Source organism: Phaenicophaeus curvirostris, chromosome 2 (assembly GCF_032191515.1).
Source record: "Phaenicophaeus curvirostris isolate KB17595 chromosome 2, BPBGC_Pcur_1.0, whole genome shotgun sequence".
NCBI classification, from domain to species: Eukaryota; Metazoa; Chordata; class Aves; order Cuculiformes; family Cuculidae; genus Phaenicophaeus; species Phaenicophaeus curvirostris.
Window position 1 is genome coordinate 101,638,786 of NC_091393.1, and position 17,786 is coordinate 101,656,571.

General features: G+C 37.3%; 1 protein-coding gene across 1 annotated transcript in view; it reads right to left on the minus strand.

Moving 5' to 3' along the window:
* The window catches only part of LOC138717387 (protocadherin Fat 4-like), a 44,620-nt gene that overhangs the window by 8,298 nt on the left and 18,536 nt on the right, over positions 1-17,786 (minus strand). The window contains exons 15-31 of the mRNA XM_069850901.1: positions 17,071-17,196; positions 16,695-16,952; positions 16,298-16,396; positions 16,020-16,192; positions 14,900-15,048; positions 13,669-13,976; positions 12,734-13,003; positions 11,385-11,522; positions 10,578-10,794; positions 9,413-9,571; positions 8,799-8,950; positions 7,534-7,702; positions 6,462-6,670; positions 4,893-5,072; positions 4,067-4,286; positions 2,398-2,534; positions 1,550-1,693 (exon numbers count right to left, since the gene is read on the minus strand). Of these exons, the coding sequence (XP_069707002.1) occupies positions 1,550-1,693; positions 2,398-2,534; positions 4,067-4,286; positions 4,893-5,072; positions 6,462-6,670; positions 7,534-7,702; positions 8,799-8,950; positions 9,413-9,571; positions 10,578-10,794; positions 11,385-11,522; positions 12,734-13,003; positions 13,669-13,976; positions 14,900-15,048; positions 16,020-16,192; positions 16,298-16,396; positions 16,695-16,952; positions 17,071-17,196 (3,108 nt within the window). The remainder of the gene's footprint in view (positions 1-1,549; positions 1,694-2,397; positions 2,535-4,066; positions 4,287-4,892; positions 5,073-6,461; positions 6,671-7,533; positions 7,703-8,798; positions 8,951-9,412; positions 9,572-10,577; positions 10,795-11,384; positions 11,523-12,733; positions 13,004-13,668; positions 13,977-14,899; positions 15,049-16,019; positions 16,193-16,297; positions 16,397-16,694; positions 16,953-17,070; positions 17,197-17,786) is intronic.

A 17,786-nucleotide genomic window follows, 5' to 3' on the forward strand; every position in this document is an offset into this window, starting at 1 on the left:
GCAGCAGCAGAGGAAAGGGACAATAGGCAAAACCCCTCACGCCTCAAATTAATTCAGGTGTTCCATGACCTAAGGAAATTCCCATAGCAATACCAAAAATGACATGCACTTGGAGTACATTTTGAAAGGTAGGATAAACAAGTGAGACAAGAGATCAGATCATGTCTAAATGTCTCTTGTGATTTATTTAGAGAATGAAAACTTGGGGTTAGCTATGGGTAGAATGGGTGCTAAAAAAACCCACAAAGCAGAAGAAAATTCACAGGCAGTGGGCCAGTTACACAGGAAAAATGTGGAAAAGGGTCTCTAAAGGAAATAAGGACACATGTAGAGGGGGACAGTCAGTGTAGTGAAAGAGACACGTGAAGGCGTGGTGTCAACAAGAATAAGCTAAAGTCTCTTGGATCTTTTTCACTCCTCGAGAAGTACAGCCTCTCCCATGCTGTGAGGGTAAACCCTAATCCTGCCTGCCACAGGAAAGTTGGACACATTTTACTCTGCACATCACTTCCCTGAGACAAGCCACTTTGACAAACCCCTAGGGTTTGCTCTATTGCTCTTTGTTCTGTATTTCTGAAAAGCTTTATATTGTGTTCTTCCATGGCTCTGCAGCAGCAGGATCAAAGTCTACCATGAACATCTGTTGTCATTGAGTAATCTGTGGATTTATAATTGTTTCAGGAATAAGGAGGAACGGGGACAAAGTCTAATATCTTCAGTGCTTGACTGTGCCCAGAATCCTGGTAAGCATGGGACAGGGAGGATGAGTGCCATTCTGCACAGCACAGAACCAGGAATATTATCTGAAGGATGAGTTCCATTAGGATCTCAATGAAGATCTCAGAGTTCAGTAATTTCCATGAGCAATTTCACTTTTTATATAAAATTATAGAGAAGGATGATAAAAAAAAATGAGACGTAGGCCACAGCTACAGCTATTCTAACCAAAATTATGCATTAAGAAATAGGAAGGTAACTGCTACACCTGTAGTGTTATCACTTCTAGATATTTCATCTTTCAAATTATTTAATTAGTAGTGATGTTGTCATGGTGATTTGGTTGACTACAGGATATCTCTGTCAGTGCCAGGATACTACTTGGTGAGTACAGTACAGATATCTCAAACAAAATTGCTTTAAAAAATGGGAACAGGGAGAATTAGCTAGGGTACCACACTTCAGAGGTGTTTTATAAGCAGACACATCCATGTCCTATATGCTGTCAGCTTTTACAGATTCATCTGCTTCAGGAGTTCAGATAACTTAAAAAATGCCAAATTGCTTAAGTCCTTGTGTACTTCTGAAACATCAGTTCAGCTGCATGTAGCAAGGTAAAAAACTTAGGCAAATGCAACTGAGAAGATATTCCTAAAGGGAGGCGGTACATCAATGTCAAGGCAGAAACATCAGAAGTCCCAATTCCCTATTCTTAGTGCTGTTAGTCAGAATTCACTTTCTGCTACATTTAGTATTTTATGCCTAGAGAATGGAGAAAAATCTATTTCAGCTGCACTTTAAAGCAGTAACAAAATCAAACAGGCGTAGTTACCTGATCTTTGTCGGTAGCACTCACAGTTATGACATGAGCACCCACAGGATTAATCATGTTTATAGAAGCAGAATAAGAATCCTGAGCAAATACTGGAGCATTGTCATTCACATCAATTACTAGAACAGTGACATGAGTAGTTGCCTAGAAAAGAAAATGGTTTCATGCATTTTAGAATAATTAAAACATCTTGTTTAGCAATAATTTTTGTTATTTGCATGTGCAAGAAATATGTATAATTTAGACTTTGCAAATGCTGTACTGAAATACAGTGTTAGGTTTAATTCTGTGAACTCAACATCAGAGATTGCTATAGGATTTTAATACAAGAGAAGAAGGAATTCAATGTTGCAGTAGAATTCTACTTCTTGAAAAATGTCTGAATGAGTAAGAACAATACATGTTTAGGAGGCCAATGTTTCCAATGTTGCTGCTAGGTGCAGTTAAGGGAACCACACATGTTCTAGTTCTGTTAAGTAAGTGTGCAGTATCTTTTCAAATAAATGGAATACAAAAGTACTAGAACAATCTGCTGAAAATTAGTTTTTCTCCCATAAAAAATGATCACAGTACTTTCATTACTAACAGCAGCAGGCACAAATTCCAGTTCCCTGGTACAGGTTAGTCTGCAAACAACTAAGGGTCAAATTCTACTGTGCATAATTATGAAGCATTTCAACTAATCATCGAGTATAATACTACTCAGCAAAAGCAAAGGTCGCAAAAGTCTGACCTGAAACATGCTTAGGTGACTAATTTATTCTGCACAATAAATGCGTTTGATAGATTTCCCTCCCAGTAGTTCAAAATCCACTCTGAACAGCAGAGTCACAATAAAAGGCTTTTACCTGATGGAAAGGTGCAGATTTATTGTTGACTGCACTCACTGTAAGGTTGTATTTATTCACGGTTTCATAGTCTGGGGAGTTCTTTATCTTAATATTGCCATATAGTTCATCTATTTCAAATATATTTCCTTCACCACCTGAGATACATTTAAAGAAGCATTATTAATTAATACATCCAAGAAAAAAATAATTAACTACACTTCAATTATATGTTTACTATATCTTGAGCTCCTTAAAACAATACTTAAATGTCATGGAGATAACACAGAATAAAAACAGAAAATATTTTGAGTGGATGAGCGTTTGTGATGTGAGCCAACAGAATGGGTTACCAAGTTTTGCAGATACATCTGTCACACTCAAAAAAGTAATAGTGCCTGAGGCACACCAGTGATGATGGACAGCACACTGGAATTTTAGGGTGAATCTCTGGAAGCAAGCCCCTCCAAGCCTGTGCAGCTCTTAGGGGGGATTAGAGTTGTTCCCAGGCACTTTTACAATCCTCTGACCTACTGTATGTTCAGTCTCCTGTTTGCTGCTTGCAACAGTCATGAAGCACTGTAAAAATACAGTGCTCCTGCCAAGACCTCCAAGAGGAGATGTTATTGAATTTATTCTGTCTCTAACAAAGGTGGACTGAGTGTCACACAGATCTAAAGAGAAATCAGTTCGACCACCAAAATACCTGGCAGAGACTTTTACTGGGTTTGGCCACCCTTGTCCAAAGCCACCTCAAAACACATACTGGAAGTAAAAGACTCTAAAAACACGTAAACTATATACACATCGCTCTTGATGGTCCACACCACAAAAACATCCATTTCAGCTCCTGCAGGCTTTATCCAAAGGAGTCTGAATCTGAAGGAGTCTGAGTCAGATTTAGCGGGAGATCTTCTCAACTGTAATGCCATCAGCTACCGCAGTTAAATGTAACAGGAAGCACACATCAGAGCTCTCAGTCACTGTGGTTCACAAGCTGGAACATGAATGTAAAATGAAACTGAAGGCATTTTATATAATTTCAATAGCCTGGGCAGAGGTCTGAGGTAGCAGAGTAGGTGACCTGCTGCCTGCTGGGGCACTTCTGCTGCAGAAGGGCCATGTGTCCAGCACAAGGATGAAGACAACAGCTCTCCAGCAACCCTCAATAGTGGATCAGGTCCCTGACACACTTGTGATACCATTTATATCTGCTCTTAATAGCTGTGAAATGCTCACAATCCACAGGCAGAGAAGATGCTTAATTTAGGAGCATTTAACACCTGGCACAAGCCCAACGGGTTCTACAAGGCTGGGATGAAGAAAGCCCTAGACCCTTATTCTTCGTTCAAGAAAGCTACGGGCATTGTTTTCATCAAAATGGCTCCTGCTGATTTCAGCTATGGCAATCAAGTAGATAATTAGTTTTTTTAAAAGCTGATTTTTAACAGAATTAAGGATATGATTAAAAGTACAACCATTTGTAGTTTCTGCAAAAGAAGTTCCTACACAATCAGCTTGAAAGGTGTATGAGCATGAATTCGTAAAATACCAAACTAGGTGAAAACGAACCTTCTTGGCTCATGTGGAAAGAGGTTAGGAGATAACACACATAATGGTATTTATGTTCATGATAGTATAGAAAACAAAGTGACAACTGTTCCAATGCAGTGAGAGAATTCCTTGTTACCTGTAATGCTATATAGAATAAAAGCATTGTCTCCTGTGTCTCTGTCTGTTGCTGTGACTTTTCCAACTATGAATCCCACAGGCACATTTTCATTTACACTGAATTCACTCATTGGATCAAAGACAGGTGGCCAGTCATTAACATCAATTATCTTTATGACAACTGTGCAGTAACCTCTTTTCTTCTCGGGGATTCCATCATCTTCAGCATATACCACAACCTGTATGTGACACAATTATTGGTAGGGAGAAATCCTTATTTCAAACAGCTATTTGCATAAGGATTAAAAAACCTGGGTGAATTTTAACCTTTGGAATATGCTTAGAAATGTAAACTCAAATTCTGAGTTCACCTCAAAATGATTATTGAAAACTTAAGGAGTATTAGGTCAATTTAAAGTATGTTTCTATATAAATTCAACAATATTTGTTGCCTGAAGCAAAACACATTCATAAAAAATATCCATCAGTGGCAACAACAATAAAGATTAGCCAAGAATCATATCTGCAAGATCTCTGTCCAGTACAGATACCAGCAGACAGCACTGAATACATAAGCTGTTATTGGGAATTGTGCTATTTATGTGCTGAAGTGTTTGAAAGTTTGTAGGACAGGTGAACAATGAGCCTTGCTTTAATTTCGTTATGGTCTAAAGACAGTGTCTTGCTTTGATAATGTGTCACATCTTGAAACGTTCATATTCTAAAGCAATGCATAAAATGTTCAAGCAGGATTAAGCCAAACAAAGCTAAACGTGTAACCTGTTATCCGAGGGAAAGATAAAGAATTCTGAATAATTAAAAGACTTAAGAAATCTAAAGCAAACCTGATAGTCTGTAGGTTCATCTTCATAATCAAAGGAGGTAGTGGAATAAAGAATTCCAGTTGATTCATCTATCCTGAATTTTTGTTCATCTCCGCTCAGAATGCCATATGTTAGGAAACCATTTCTACCTGTATCATTATCCTGAGCTTTCAGCTGGACAATCTGAGTTGCAGATAAATTCTGTGGATGAAGAACAGATTGAGGCTGTCAGAGACTTTGGTTAGCTGTGATTTCTTAAGTTATATGAAAGGGGGGAAGTAACAGACTCTGCATACACTTAAAATAGTATAGGCATTTTCAAATCAAAGTCATACATGGCACAGTAAAACAATATTTTGCTTTCTCTAATTTACAGAAACCAACTTCCTCCTCCATGTCTCTACCTAAAGCAGCAATCTTCAGGAAGAAAAATCACAATGATTACAAACAGGCTAAATGTTAACCTCAAGCATCTTAATTGCTTTTGTGGAATTATTCATGTTTAACAGCCTCTAATCCTATGAAACTCAAAGTATGTTCTCAACTTCAAAATTGTGTTTCTTTCTGAACACTGTTTGGCTAATAATTATTCTCTTCTAAATAAATAATCTATTTTTTTCATTTTAAAAAATGTTATTTGCATTCAGATTGACAATAAACATCTGTGTTTCACTTGCACGGTCATTTAAGACCTGATCTGAAGTTATTTGATCCAACAGGGCACACAGCAATTTCTACTGTATAAATATTTCACATGGAAATCAATTTTTAAGTCTAAGAAATGTGATTCTGACTCTTCCCCATTAAACTCAATGTGAACATTAAAATTAGGTGTCATAATTAAACCTATATTTAGCTCAATGTTAGAAATGGACTAGATTTTAAATCAATTGTGGCTGTGTGTGAATCACCTGGGACTCTCAAAAGCAGGTGATGTGCTATGTAAAATATAAACACAATCAATGTGCTTCATTTTTAAAAAGTATTTAGCAGATTAAAGTGTGAACAGTGTTTGAAAATTGAAGCATAAAATGTTAAGCTAGATGCTTTTGCATAATTGGAGGCTGTGGCTTCTTTTCTAGGCTATCATAACGTAACAGTCACGGACGGAAATCTGGCTTGCTTTCTGCCACCGATTACTTAGCGTCAGGGAGAATCACAACTGATCATGCTTAAGCAAAAGGAGAAATGTTGCTAACTTAGAGGCTTTTGCTAACTACTTCTCTGTGTGAAGCTCCCTTACAGAAGGCTGGATGAGAGTCTATGAAGTGTCCAGCATCTCCACTGGATTTTGAAGGGAGATGAATATTCTTTGTGTACAAACATGCCAAATAGACTGGGTGTTTTTCCTACAATGAGCCCATTATTAGTAAAAGATTCACTTTTCCTTTGATATGCCCACATTTCTAGATCATTGTTTTTGTGCAATGGGATTTTCAGCTTGAAATAAATCTTAAAAAATCATACAGCAGAACAAAATAGCAAGTCTGTCCAGTTCCATGTATTTGTATACTCATCAATAGATTTTAAATTATTTATGTTCTTTTGAGGATTTATTTTTGTGATGCAGTTTGGATGACATTTTCTTACCTCTTCCAAACTTTCTTCTATTAGAGAGTATGGGAAAACTGGAGGGAAATCATTTTCATCAATAACTTCCACATTCACAGAAACCTCATTATATATGGCAGCACTGGATGAGTCTGTTGCTCGTACATTGAAAGTGACTGGAAAATCTTCTGGTTTCAAGTTCTTTCTTGTTCTTATGATACCAGTGGATGAATCAATAATGAAATAACCTGTTTAAAAAACAAAACAAAAGAAATTATTCCATTTGTGATTTTGTCAGTTAAAACTGAAGAAATGAACCCTTCAATACAAGCTGTACATTATATAGATATGTATCATATGTTACAGTAGTCTTCAAAGAACAAAATAGAATTCAACATGGATATGTGACAATGTTGGCTATATCCAGGGCTATAATTAACCAAGCAAATAATTCAGAAGGTCAGGTGAGAACCAAAGGAGTGTCCAATCAGAAGGTCTTCACTTTCCTCTGAAACAGTCAGAAATTATTTGTCCCTGTTTCAGTGAGAAATTATTTTATTTCCTACGAAGTTCTGTTCTTAATGAAGATGAGGATTTCGGCAAATAACTTCAAGGTGACCACAACTTCATGCAAAACACTTCACAAAACAGAAATATAAAGTGGCTGTGTTCGATGATACAATAAAATCAGCTCTATGTTTTGTAAAAACATATGTGGCAAACACTGATGTACTTGATCCCATGCAAATTTACTCTACGTATTCACGTTTCTCAAGAAAATGTTGCCGAGATGGTTTTTCTGCCAGCAGTCTTTCTCCAGTCACTGTAACTTTATGCCTGATCAGGTATCACCCAATCTTCCTACAGCAGACACAGAAAAGCATAGAGCTGGTGCAGCCAGCCCTGTATCACCTGGCTGTAGCTAATCTAGAAATTCGGTCACGTGCCCACACCTGATCCATATCAAATGTCTACACACATCCTGTGTTAATGGCTGTAGAGCTGACATAAAACCAACAGGAGAGAAAAGAAACAATCCAAAATTTAAGTGTTCTACAGCACTAGTTGTTCAACGCACACTCTTCCTTGTTATTTCACATAAAGATCTTACCGTTCTCATCTCCAGATACAATACTGTATGTCACAGGGACCTTATACAACACACTGATATGTACAACAAATGTATCTGGCAGCGTCTTCTCACTCAGAGGGGGAGGCTGATAGGCGGCTTCAGAGAACACCGGCAATGAACTGTTAAAGGGAGCTATTGTTATTGACACCTGCAGAGAAAAGGACAAGACCACAGGGGTCATGTTTTCAGGTTAAGCAGACATTTCTGTTCAGGTATTCAACAGCAGAAGTCCAGTTGAAAAAAAAAGCGTGATTGCTCTATGCTGAATTTGATGCATTACTGTCTGGAGGGCAGCAAAGGTTAGTGAAAAACGCCTGCAAACTCATCAGTTTATGTTCACCTGTGTGCTGTCCTAAATGCAGAGAGGGATTCCAGTTCATTTCCAAATGACTTGTCTGCATAAGCAGTTCTCAGAAAGAGGTACAGATCTGCATTTGCAACAAATTCTTCCACTGGAGAATGTGTGACCAGAACAGAAGCTTATAAGTACAGTATTTTAAAACTATTGAAATAGACTTTGTGTATTAAAAATGGTGACAGGCTGTAAATAAATAATGCCTACTGTTTCACAAAAATAAAGGTAATTTATTTCTAAATGGTACCAGTCATGATCTGTCCAATGCTCTGAAACATGATGGCTCATAAGTCTACATATTAAGATTCTGTTGAATAAAATATTCTATATATCTTTATACATATAATTTTCTAGTACTTTTTTTTTAATTCTGCTAAGCTGTGATATTTAGTGGCAAAACATCACCAGCCAGTTATAAGCACTGTATAAAAAAATGTTTTGTTTATCATATTTACATTTCTCAGTCTTCAATTAAGAAATTTTTTTTCAAGTATAGTAGGAAACTAAACAGGAACACCTTATTTCTCTCTCCTGTTTATTCTGTCACAGACTTCCATTACATTCCCTCTCTTTGGATTTGCACAGAAGTCTCTATTCCTCTAATCTTCCCCCCTCACTACCTAGAGCTTCTGTCTTTCTTTTCAGAAACAGAACAATCAAAACAGAGACAGGCGGTGTGCCAGCCATTGCTATAGCAGCATTGCTTTGTCACTGTTAGCATCTTGTATCCTGTTTCTGAAACAGAAGTGGGACTCTGACCTGCTGATTCCTGTTTTGCATAGTTTTTCCTCACTAATACCCATTTCCTGGTATAGTTATGTTCAGTTTAGAATAAAATGATCTGGAAAGTAAAGTGTGCAAGTAGGCACTAAGGTAAAAATGTTAGTACCTTTACAGAAGTTGAAAGAGGTGGCAGACCTGAATCCGTAGCAGTGACCATCAAGGAGTAATATTGGAAATCAGTCTGTTTCAATAAGTCTCTCGTTAATGTGAGTTCTCCTGTGGTACTGGAAATGCTAAAGAGGCCATCTGAGTTTCCATCTGAAGAGTCAAAAACACATGTTGGAGATCTTCAACAGAGCCAGCAGAGACAAGCAACTGAATTACATGCTCAGGATTTACAAGAAACAGCCAAAATTCTAATCTGTATGTGTGATTTGGAGCAATACACCTGCCCTCTCTTGATTCTGCATCTGCATCACAGAACCATTTGGGCTGGAAGGGCCGTTGTGAAGCCTCTTGCTCAAAGCAGAGTCACGATTGAATTAAGAACAGGTTACTCAAGACTTTGATCCATCAAGTGCCAAAAAACTCCAAGGACAGCCTCTCTGGGCAACCTGTTCCACTTATCCTCATAGAGGACTTTTCCACACCTTATAATCCAGTGACAACCTGCCACTTCAATTTATGACCATTATGCCTCATTCTTCTGTCAAGCAGCTTAGCTTAGCAGTATGCAAGTACCCCAGTAATAAACACCCTCAAGATTTTTTCCTAACATACCTGAAATATTGTAGAAAATGCCTTCGTCATAACCCTTGCTTTCATCTCTTGCATTGATATCCACTACCAGTGTGCCAGCTGTAGAATTGTTTAGAAGGAACTGGTAATATGAGGGCTTGTCAAATATGGGTCCTTCTTCATTAACATCTTCCACAGTAACTAAGAAGAGAAGGTCCATGTCTGAGTGTTAACAGGAGTTTCACCTAAATGTTTACAAGCTATTTCTTCAGCTAGTGTAAACCAGCATATCTCCTCTGAACTGAGTCAGAGCTTTTTCAGTTGAAACCAGATGGCAACGTTGTTTTCTATACTTCAAAAACACTTGCTTTTGTGGATTAAATTATTTACTGTTCAATCAATCAATAGTTTCCTATACTGGCTGCACTTCTGGCCAGCATGCCATTACTGTGATCTGTCATGAATAATATCATCATATTATTTCACTGTGTTCCCTTCTGTGTCTGTATTCATCTGGTAATTCTAGTCTTTGGCTTAGATTGCAAGTATTGTGAGGCAGGATTGCTTAGTTTTATATTTGCACAGGACCTGGCACAACAGTGTCATGGCCCACAACCAGTGAAACTGGCCGTACAGTAACATAAATAACACAGAAAAACACTAGTGCAATCAATACTTCCAGTCATATTGATCAAAACCATGGCTGGCCAAAAACTAGGATACTGACTTCACAGAAACCTTTCATGTTGAGTTGGGAACAAATGAAAAAAAAATACTTCTTTCAGGAAAAAAATCAATTAGCAATCAAGTATGGTTATTTTAACAACAGTAAAAATCATTGTCAACATTGTTTTACCACTAGGCAGGCTTTCTGTAAACAAGCAGAAAAGGAACTGAATTATGTTTTTGGAAACTTTTTCAATCAAAATGTCAAGAAGTACTCAAAAAATGACAGAGAAAAAAATTGTGACTACATTGAAGCAAGTAGTGTCAGCTTGTGTGAAAAATCTTCATTTTTTGACAAGTCAAACATTTTCTGAGAAAACATTCATCTGCCTACAGTCAAAAGGTAACATCATCACTTCTGATAATTTGCTTTAGCAGAATGTATTACTACTGAAGGCTGTCTTTATGCTTTATGATTACGTATGCTGAAATATTCGCTGCAGGAAATGAAGGGAAAGTTTCTGTCTTAAACTAGAGCTACCTGTAATGTTTGCTGTGTCCTGGAGATACGGCTCTCCAGGATTGAAAGCTTTCAGAATAAACGTGTACTGGGAACGACTTTCATAGTCCAGAGGTTGTAGAGTTGAAATATTTCCAGAAAGTTCCCCAACATGGAATGAAGAAATCTCTTCAATTATGGTGTAATGAATAATCGCATTGTACCCTATATCTTCATCTGTGGCTGCTGCACTCAAAATCTAAATGAGGGGGGGAAAGAAAAGAAAAAATAAAAAGCAACCCCCAAACCACCAGATTCTGAGCAGAATGAAGAGGGTTGCAAACATGCACGCAAGACTGGAATTTAACTACATAGTGTTTACTGACTTAACTGCTCATATGGCCATTAATTGCATTGCTAGAATACTGACATGGCCTCTAGCAAAGCTGATAACAGATGTTACATCTGGAAGGCCTATATGGAGCCACAAATAGATGTATTGAAAGAAGACAGAAAACCTTAAGAACAGGGGGATGCTGGATATGTGCACAACACCTACAGCATCTTTAAAACCTGCTGCCTGTAGGTCATCTGAAAACTAGATCAATGCAGTGTGGTATCACTGCCAAGGACAGGAGAGGAAAGGAGAGTGGCACAAAGACAGCTTTAGGAAGAGTTCTTGGGGTAGCCACTCTGCTGTCCTGTAACATGAACATGCTGTGTGATTTTACTGACTCTACAAAGTAAAAAAATATGTCACCAATGCACAGGTATCATAGGTTACCACTACTACTTCCAAGCTTATGTAAAGAAAAAGCTGCAGAACAGACTATTCATAATGCCACTTACCACATGTGGGGGCTCATTTTCTTTTACAGTCACAGCATATGATTTCTGGGGGAACACTGGTGGGTTGTCATTCACATCTTCTACAGTGATGCTTAGAACTAAGCTCGCAGATTGTGGTGGTTTGCCAGAATCGGTGGCCTGTGAAGAAACAACTTGTCATTAAATGCAGCAAAACATAGATGCCAACTTATTTTACCTGTTCAGTTTTGTTCCAAGTATTGTGAAACTTAGTCTCGGAAGACTTCCTGCTGGATCAGTTATCACCCAATGACATTGCTGTAGCCCTGTGCTTGATTGGGTGTTGGATGTATTCCTGCAGCTGGTATCCTCACCATATCACATGCTTTGCCTCATTTCATGAACAGTTAATCAAATGCTCAAATCTGGATAAAGATCAAACGCATCATGTGATCATATGTGGCACTAACTGACATAAAACTACAGTATAAAGATGCACATCTGTGATGTGGCATTTAAAAGAACAAGGAAATCCCTTTTATTGTGAAGGTCTGAAGATTCTACAAAGCAAGCTGTGAGGAGCAGTTAGTATGTAGCAAATCCACAGTGAGTTTTACACTGTAGTAACTTTCACCTTTGAATAATCCTAATCTGTGGGGACATACACACAATTTTCAATTGTCTTAAAAAGTGTCTGCTTCTGAAAATTCTAGAAATAATAAAAGACACTGTTTGATTTTCAGTATGTTTCCATGCTCTCTTGAATAATTCCACGAGTTCCTTGACTCGTTAAATTATTAGTTAGCAGTAAAGGTCTCCTTAAAATACACTTGTACATGATGGCCAGTGCCAGAACACTTCTTTGTATGCACAATTATTTATCTAATTAATAGCAGTAAAACTCAATTAAATCAGTTAGTATAAAAAGATACCCACATGAACATTGCGTGAAGCCTTATGCTTTCACTTTTTGTCTTTTTTTTAACTTAGAAATCTATATTTCAGGAATTTCAGAAAGGTTTAAGTACGTGTATTGTGAAAAATGAAAAAAATAAGGGAAAGGGACAAAGAATATAGAACAGCAAAGCAGTAAGAGCGATACAGCAGTATGGGGGCTGCATGGTCTAAAACAGGCTGAAGGATGCTTTGCAGATTTCACAGTAAGCTACCTTGTGACTATGACCTTTAAGATCTGACTGTCATGGGTCATTTATTCACTAATACTAATTTAGAGAGCTGAAGACAAAGATCTGGTTACAAAACAAAGAGTCAAAATTCATTAATGAATTCTAAAGGAATTCACTAAGTTTAGCTTTTTCTTGTGATGATTTTGTATTTTCTCTTTTTCATGTTAAGAATTTTGTGAACGTGCATCAAATTCATCAACTTACTATTATTTTCAACTCATAACTGTCCACCGCCTCTCTGTCTAAGGATTTTTTAGTCATCAGCTTGCCAGTGGAATTGCTAATATGGAACATTCCATTAAAATCATCTTGCAGAGAGTAGCTTATAAGTGCATTATCTCCTATATCCAGATCCGTAGCAGAAAATACACCCAAGTCTAGACTAGCTGCGTTCTCAGGAGCTGATAGTTTAGTCTGAATCCATGATGAAAAAACTGGAGGATTGTCATTGATGTCATTAACTCTCACAGTTACCTGTATATAAAAAAAAATAATAAGAGAGACATATTTGAGCTGTAGAAACAATATCCAAATGAGACTTTTGATTCATTTTAATCTATAGAAGCCTATAGGGAAAAAAAAAAATTAAACAAACCCTCCTCCCACAAAAATCAAAAGGACACATCATTCCTTCAGTGTTTTTCACCATTTGAGCATTTTCACAACTTCAGGATCTTGGCATTCTTTTATTGTCAGCTGCTACAAGTGAGATAACGTATATTCTATCTGGAAGATCTGAGCAGGATTAATAATCTGGGACTTCTCACAGAATCATAGAATAACCAGGTTGGAAAAGACCCACAGGATAATTGAGTCCAACCATTCCTATCAACTTTTATGAGTATGTATCTCATGCATTTGACAGAACTATGCACAGAATCAGCTTCAGTGTTAATCCGTTTCTCTGGCTATGGGTTATTTACAGAGGAACTCTCAGGAATGTTGCAATTTGTAAAGATGATGATACTTCAACATGGTAATAGCTCTTCATAAAAAAAGGAGAATTAAATAAAAGGCTCTCAAAAATTCTCATGCCTGCATAACAGATTACACTTATCTGGGTATTGCTTGAATTTTAATATGTTTCTAAAGATTTTATACTACTTTAAAAAAATAGTTTAAAATGCAGTATACTGTACCAAAGCAACAGCTGTATTGGGTGGCACCGCAGAATCAACAGCTTCTACAATGATGCTGTATAGGTCGTCTTCTTCTCGATCTAGACTGGCAAGAGTCACAATGTCTCCTTGGTCACTAACAGAGAACTTGTCACTATGAGATTTCAGAACGTACACTACTTGTATGGCTATGCTTCCAGTCAGAGCCTTCACAGTGCCAACAGCAGTCCCAGCTGGTTCTTCTTCTTGAACACTGAACTCATAGCTGGAGCTCTCAAAAGCCAGTCTGAAGCTAGTGTCATTTACCACCAAGTAGAGAGTAACAGAGGCTAATGACAGAAAACAAATTAGAGTAGTGAAAATGTTGCTAAAATCATCATGATCTTGCTCTGTTTCCCTACATTTTGGAGGAACAATAGAAAATGACAGAAACAAGTATGTACAAAAGGGGAATGAGAAGAAAAAAATTAAAATCAATAGCAATAAGGATGAATGCGTAACACATAAAACGATGCCTTTTATACCTAACTAATGTTCTAGAATAACCCCACTTCACTCACTGTGTCAGTGTTCCTTCAGTAGGACAGAGAGCAAGGATCATCAATCCGAAGCTAATGGGATATGCGGATTATTTTCCACTCCTTAAAAATCTTACACTAAATTGCTTTGTAACAAAACAGGAGAGCTACATCAAAACACATGAGTGCAAATTCTGCCAGAGCCACTCGTCATATAGTAAGAAAATCCGTTGTTTCTCCTGTTCATGATAAATCAAAGCTAACCCCTGAAAATGCATTAACAAGTTACAGAAAATAGCAGGTGACTGAATATTTTTTGAAAGAGCATAAAATTGTTTGGAGAGTTATTTGCAGTTTCTAATTTGTTTAAATGTTTCTAATTCTAAGAAAATAAAGGAAAATTGAGATAAATACATATTATCAATGTTACTTTAATGCATATTTTTAGAGTTACTTCTACCATGAAGTCCTGGGGTTTGTACCATAAGTACCACTGCAAGAAATTTAAAAAATTGCATTTCCAACCAGAATTACTAAACCAAGGTTTCTGTTGATGTGATTGGCTGAGAGGAAATCAAAACGTAAAAAGCAGACATTCATCACTGAAGTATAACATGGGCCCTAATTAATTTTGACTCAATAGCAATGGGATTAATTTCAGATTTCAGTGTTGGCAAAGGTTACATTCATGTGGGAACAGGACAAAAAAATAAAAAGGTGGAAAGACAATTTACCATTTGATGTAAGCTGAGGAACTCCATGATCGGTTGCAAGAACTACCAGTGTAACAATGGTGTCAGCTGTGATATGGTCCAAGTTACTGCGGAGGGTGATTTCTCCAGTGTGGTTATTTATATGGAAATCATCAGAATGATTCATAAGGCTGATTAAAGAGAAATTAGCATGGCATTCATGTTAATGACCTTGAAATTATCATGTACTTACTGTTAGTTCTGCAACAAGCACTCCACAGAGAGTATTCGTCTGTTTATAAAGAATGGTTAAGCAACAGGTTTTAATTGCTGTGTCGTAAGCCTAAATATATTGGCCTTTTTATTTCCAAGTATGCCTTCCATCACAAAAAAAAGACAGCAGTCATGCCTTCAGTTCCCATTATACCCCAATCCTTTGATCTTCCCATAAACAGAAGGCAGAGGAAGAAATCCAGGTGACATACATCTAGAGACTGCAGAGCTGCTAATTCCTAGCCTTCTGCAAACTCCCACATGTAAGCAAACGCACTCTGCAAGAAGAAGTAATGTGTTTAACGTAGAATGCCATCTCATAGTTAAAAAGGTTCTCTTTCAGGATCCTCATTTTGAACAGTCACAGTTTACTGGCTCATTCATCTGTACTTCTCAATCTATACTTCTCATGTCAAGGAATTCTGCTATTTTCCATGATATGCCTCATCCAAAAATCTTTCATGATTAATATTTTTATGCAGAGTGCATTATGAAAGTAAGTATGTCTTGATCTCCTTCTCCCAGCTAACAGAAGATGTGTGCAAAGACAGTCGTTCTTGGATAGTCATTTACTTCCTACTCAGAAACTTCAACATATTATTAAAATTTCAGAAATTCAGACAAATCTTGGCTTTTGATTCTTGTTGCCAAGTTTATAATTTCATTGCATTCTCTTTCTTAAGGTGTGATAATGAGTTGATAAGATTTAAAACACAGAGTAATGACTGCCTTTTTTCCTAAGTGTAAAAATCATTACTGATTACAGCACTTGTAAAATATCTATGAACAAGTCTTATCTCCTTTTGACCAGTAAAAATTCTTAATGAGAAATAAAAATACCCTTCTGTTTCTTTAACAGAAGATACTTATCAATCTCACAGAAGATTACCTGTATGAAATAACAGAATTGTCCCCAACGTCAAGATCAGTAGCAGACACAGATAGTACAGATGCTCCTTCTTTTGCCGTTGCTACGCGTACAGTGGCAGAGTAATGAGCTTCCATAAACCGGGGAGGGTTATCATTCACATCTAACACTTGAATGTGGACGTGCGTGAAATTCTGGTGTGTATCAGGAGAAAACCATGATTCAGAAAATGCACAGGCACTTAAATGTATGAATCAAAGGAAGCTGATAATAAAGAATAATGTGTTCCTCTCTCTTACCTGCCTTTGAGGTACTCCATTATCAGATGCCACCAACAGCAGCTCATATGTCTCTTCAGTTTCTCGGTCTATGTAGCCGTTAACAAAAATGGTTCCATCCTAGAGAAAGTAATACAGTTCAGTGCTCTAACTCTTGCAGACGAAGTTCTCAAAAGAGAGTAGGGATTGAAATCTTCTGTTCTTCTTTGGACAAGTATAGTTCAGAATCCAAGCGACATCCGACCAATGTCTTAGTTTTTGAACACTGACTTGTATTTCCAAACTACAAAGCATGTGCTGGTTTTGAATGACTAGAATGGTTATTGCCTATTCTTTTTATCTGATGTGTATTACTATGTCACGTTACTTCATGAAAAGCAGTATCTAAATATTGTTTTCAGCGTATCCAAAGCCTTACCTCTTTGATGTTGTATGGTTTATCCCCATCCTCAGCTGATAAGTGATAAGTAATTCGTGCATTCTCTCCCTCATCCAAATCAGTAGCAGTCACATGTCCAACTGTAGCAGGAGCACCCAACATGTAATCTCCTTCCAGAACTGCAAAACTGTATGGCTGCATCTGAAACTCGGGGTTATTATCATTGACATCCAGAACAGTGATGTGGAACAAGGCACTTGAACTAAGACCATTCATTTCGTTATCAACTGCCCATACCTGCCAAAGTAAGAAATAAAAATGGAATTTCAGTTGGCTGCATTGCCATTTCAACCATCTGATGATGGGGAATGAAGTAGAAATCAGCCAAAGTTGCAGAGTCTGTCCCCAAATTTACTTGTAAAGTGAATCCAGGTGTGGTCTCCCGGTCCAGTTCTGTGTCATTCCTTAATGAAAGTATTCCAGGGATATCCACAGTAAATGAAGTACTGTTATAAATAAAGTGTCCCTGGGAAAAGCCAGCCTAAAAAGAAAGCAAAGTTCATTTAAGATAAAAATGATGAATACTTAAGTTAAAAAATAATCTTATTAATACCTGACTTTTTTACAGGATTTCTCATTACAGAAGTACAAGTGCTTTCCAAGGTTTAATAAATGAAATCTTGCATATTGAGCTATGGGAATAATGGACTTCTTTGGCAAACAGAAACACAGGTAGGTGGAAGCCCCTCTAGGCTTCCCCATTTGGGTCCTACACGTTTGACTCCCTAAAGTTCTGTAAGACCAACCCCCATGATGCAATGAGCAGGAACACACACTTCAGTGGAGTCTGAACTGGGAGAGCATTTATGCTTCTTTAAAACTGAAATGAGAAAGAGTATTACAGCACATCAGAAATCTCTTCCTCCAAACCAGCTCACCAGTGCCATGGCTACATATGAAATTTCTTTATAAAACTAGAAGAGAAGAAACAATTTTTACAAAGCAGAATGAAATAATGTATTTTCCTATTAAAGAAGAAGAAAGCTTTACAACTTGCCTTTCTCCCTGACTAAGCTGATACTAAGGGCAGGCTGACTGCACTACAGAAATGCACTAACAAATATTCTCAGA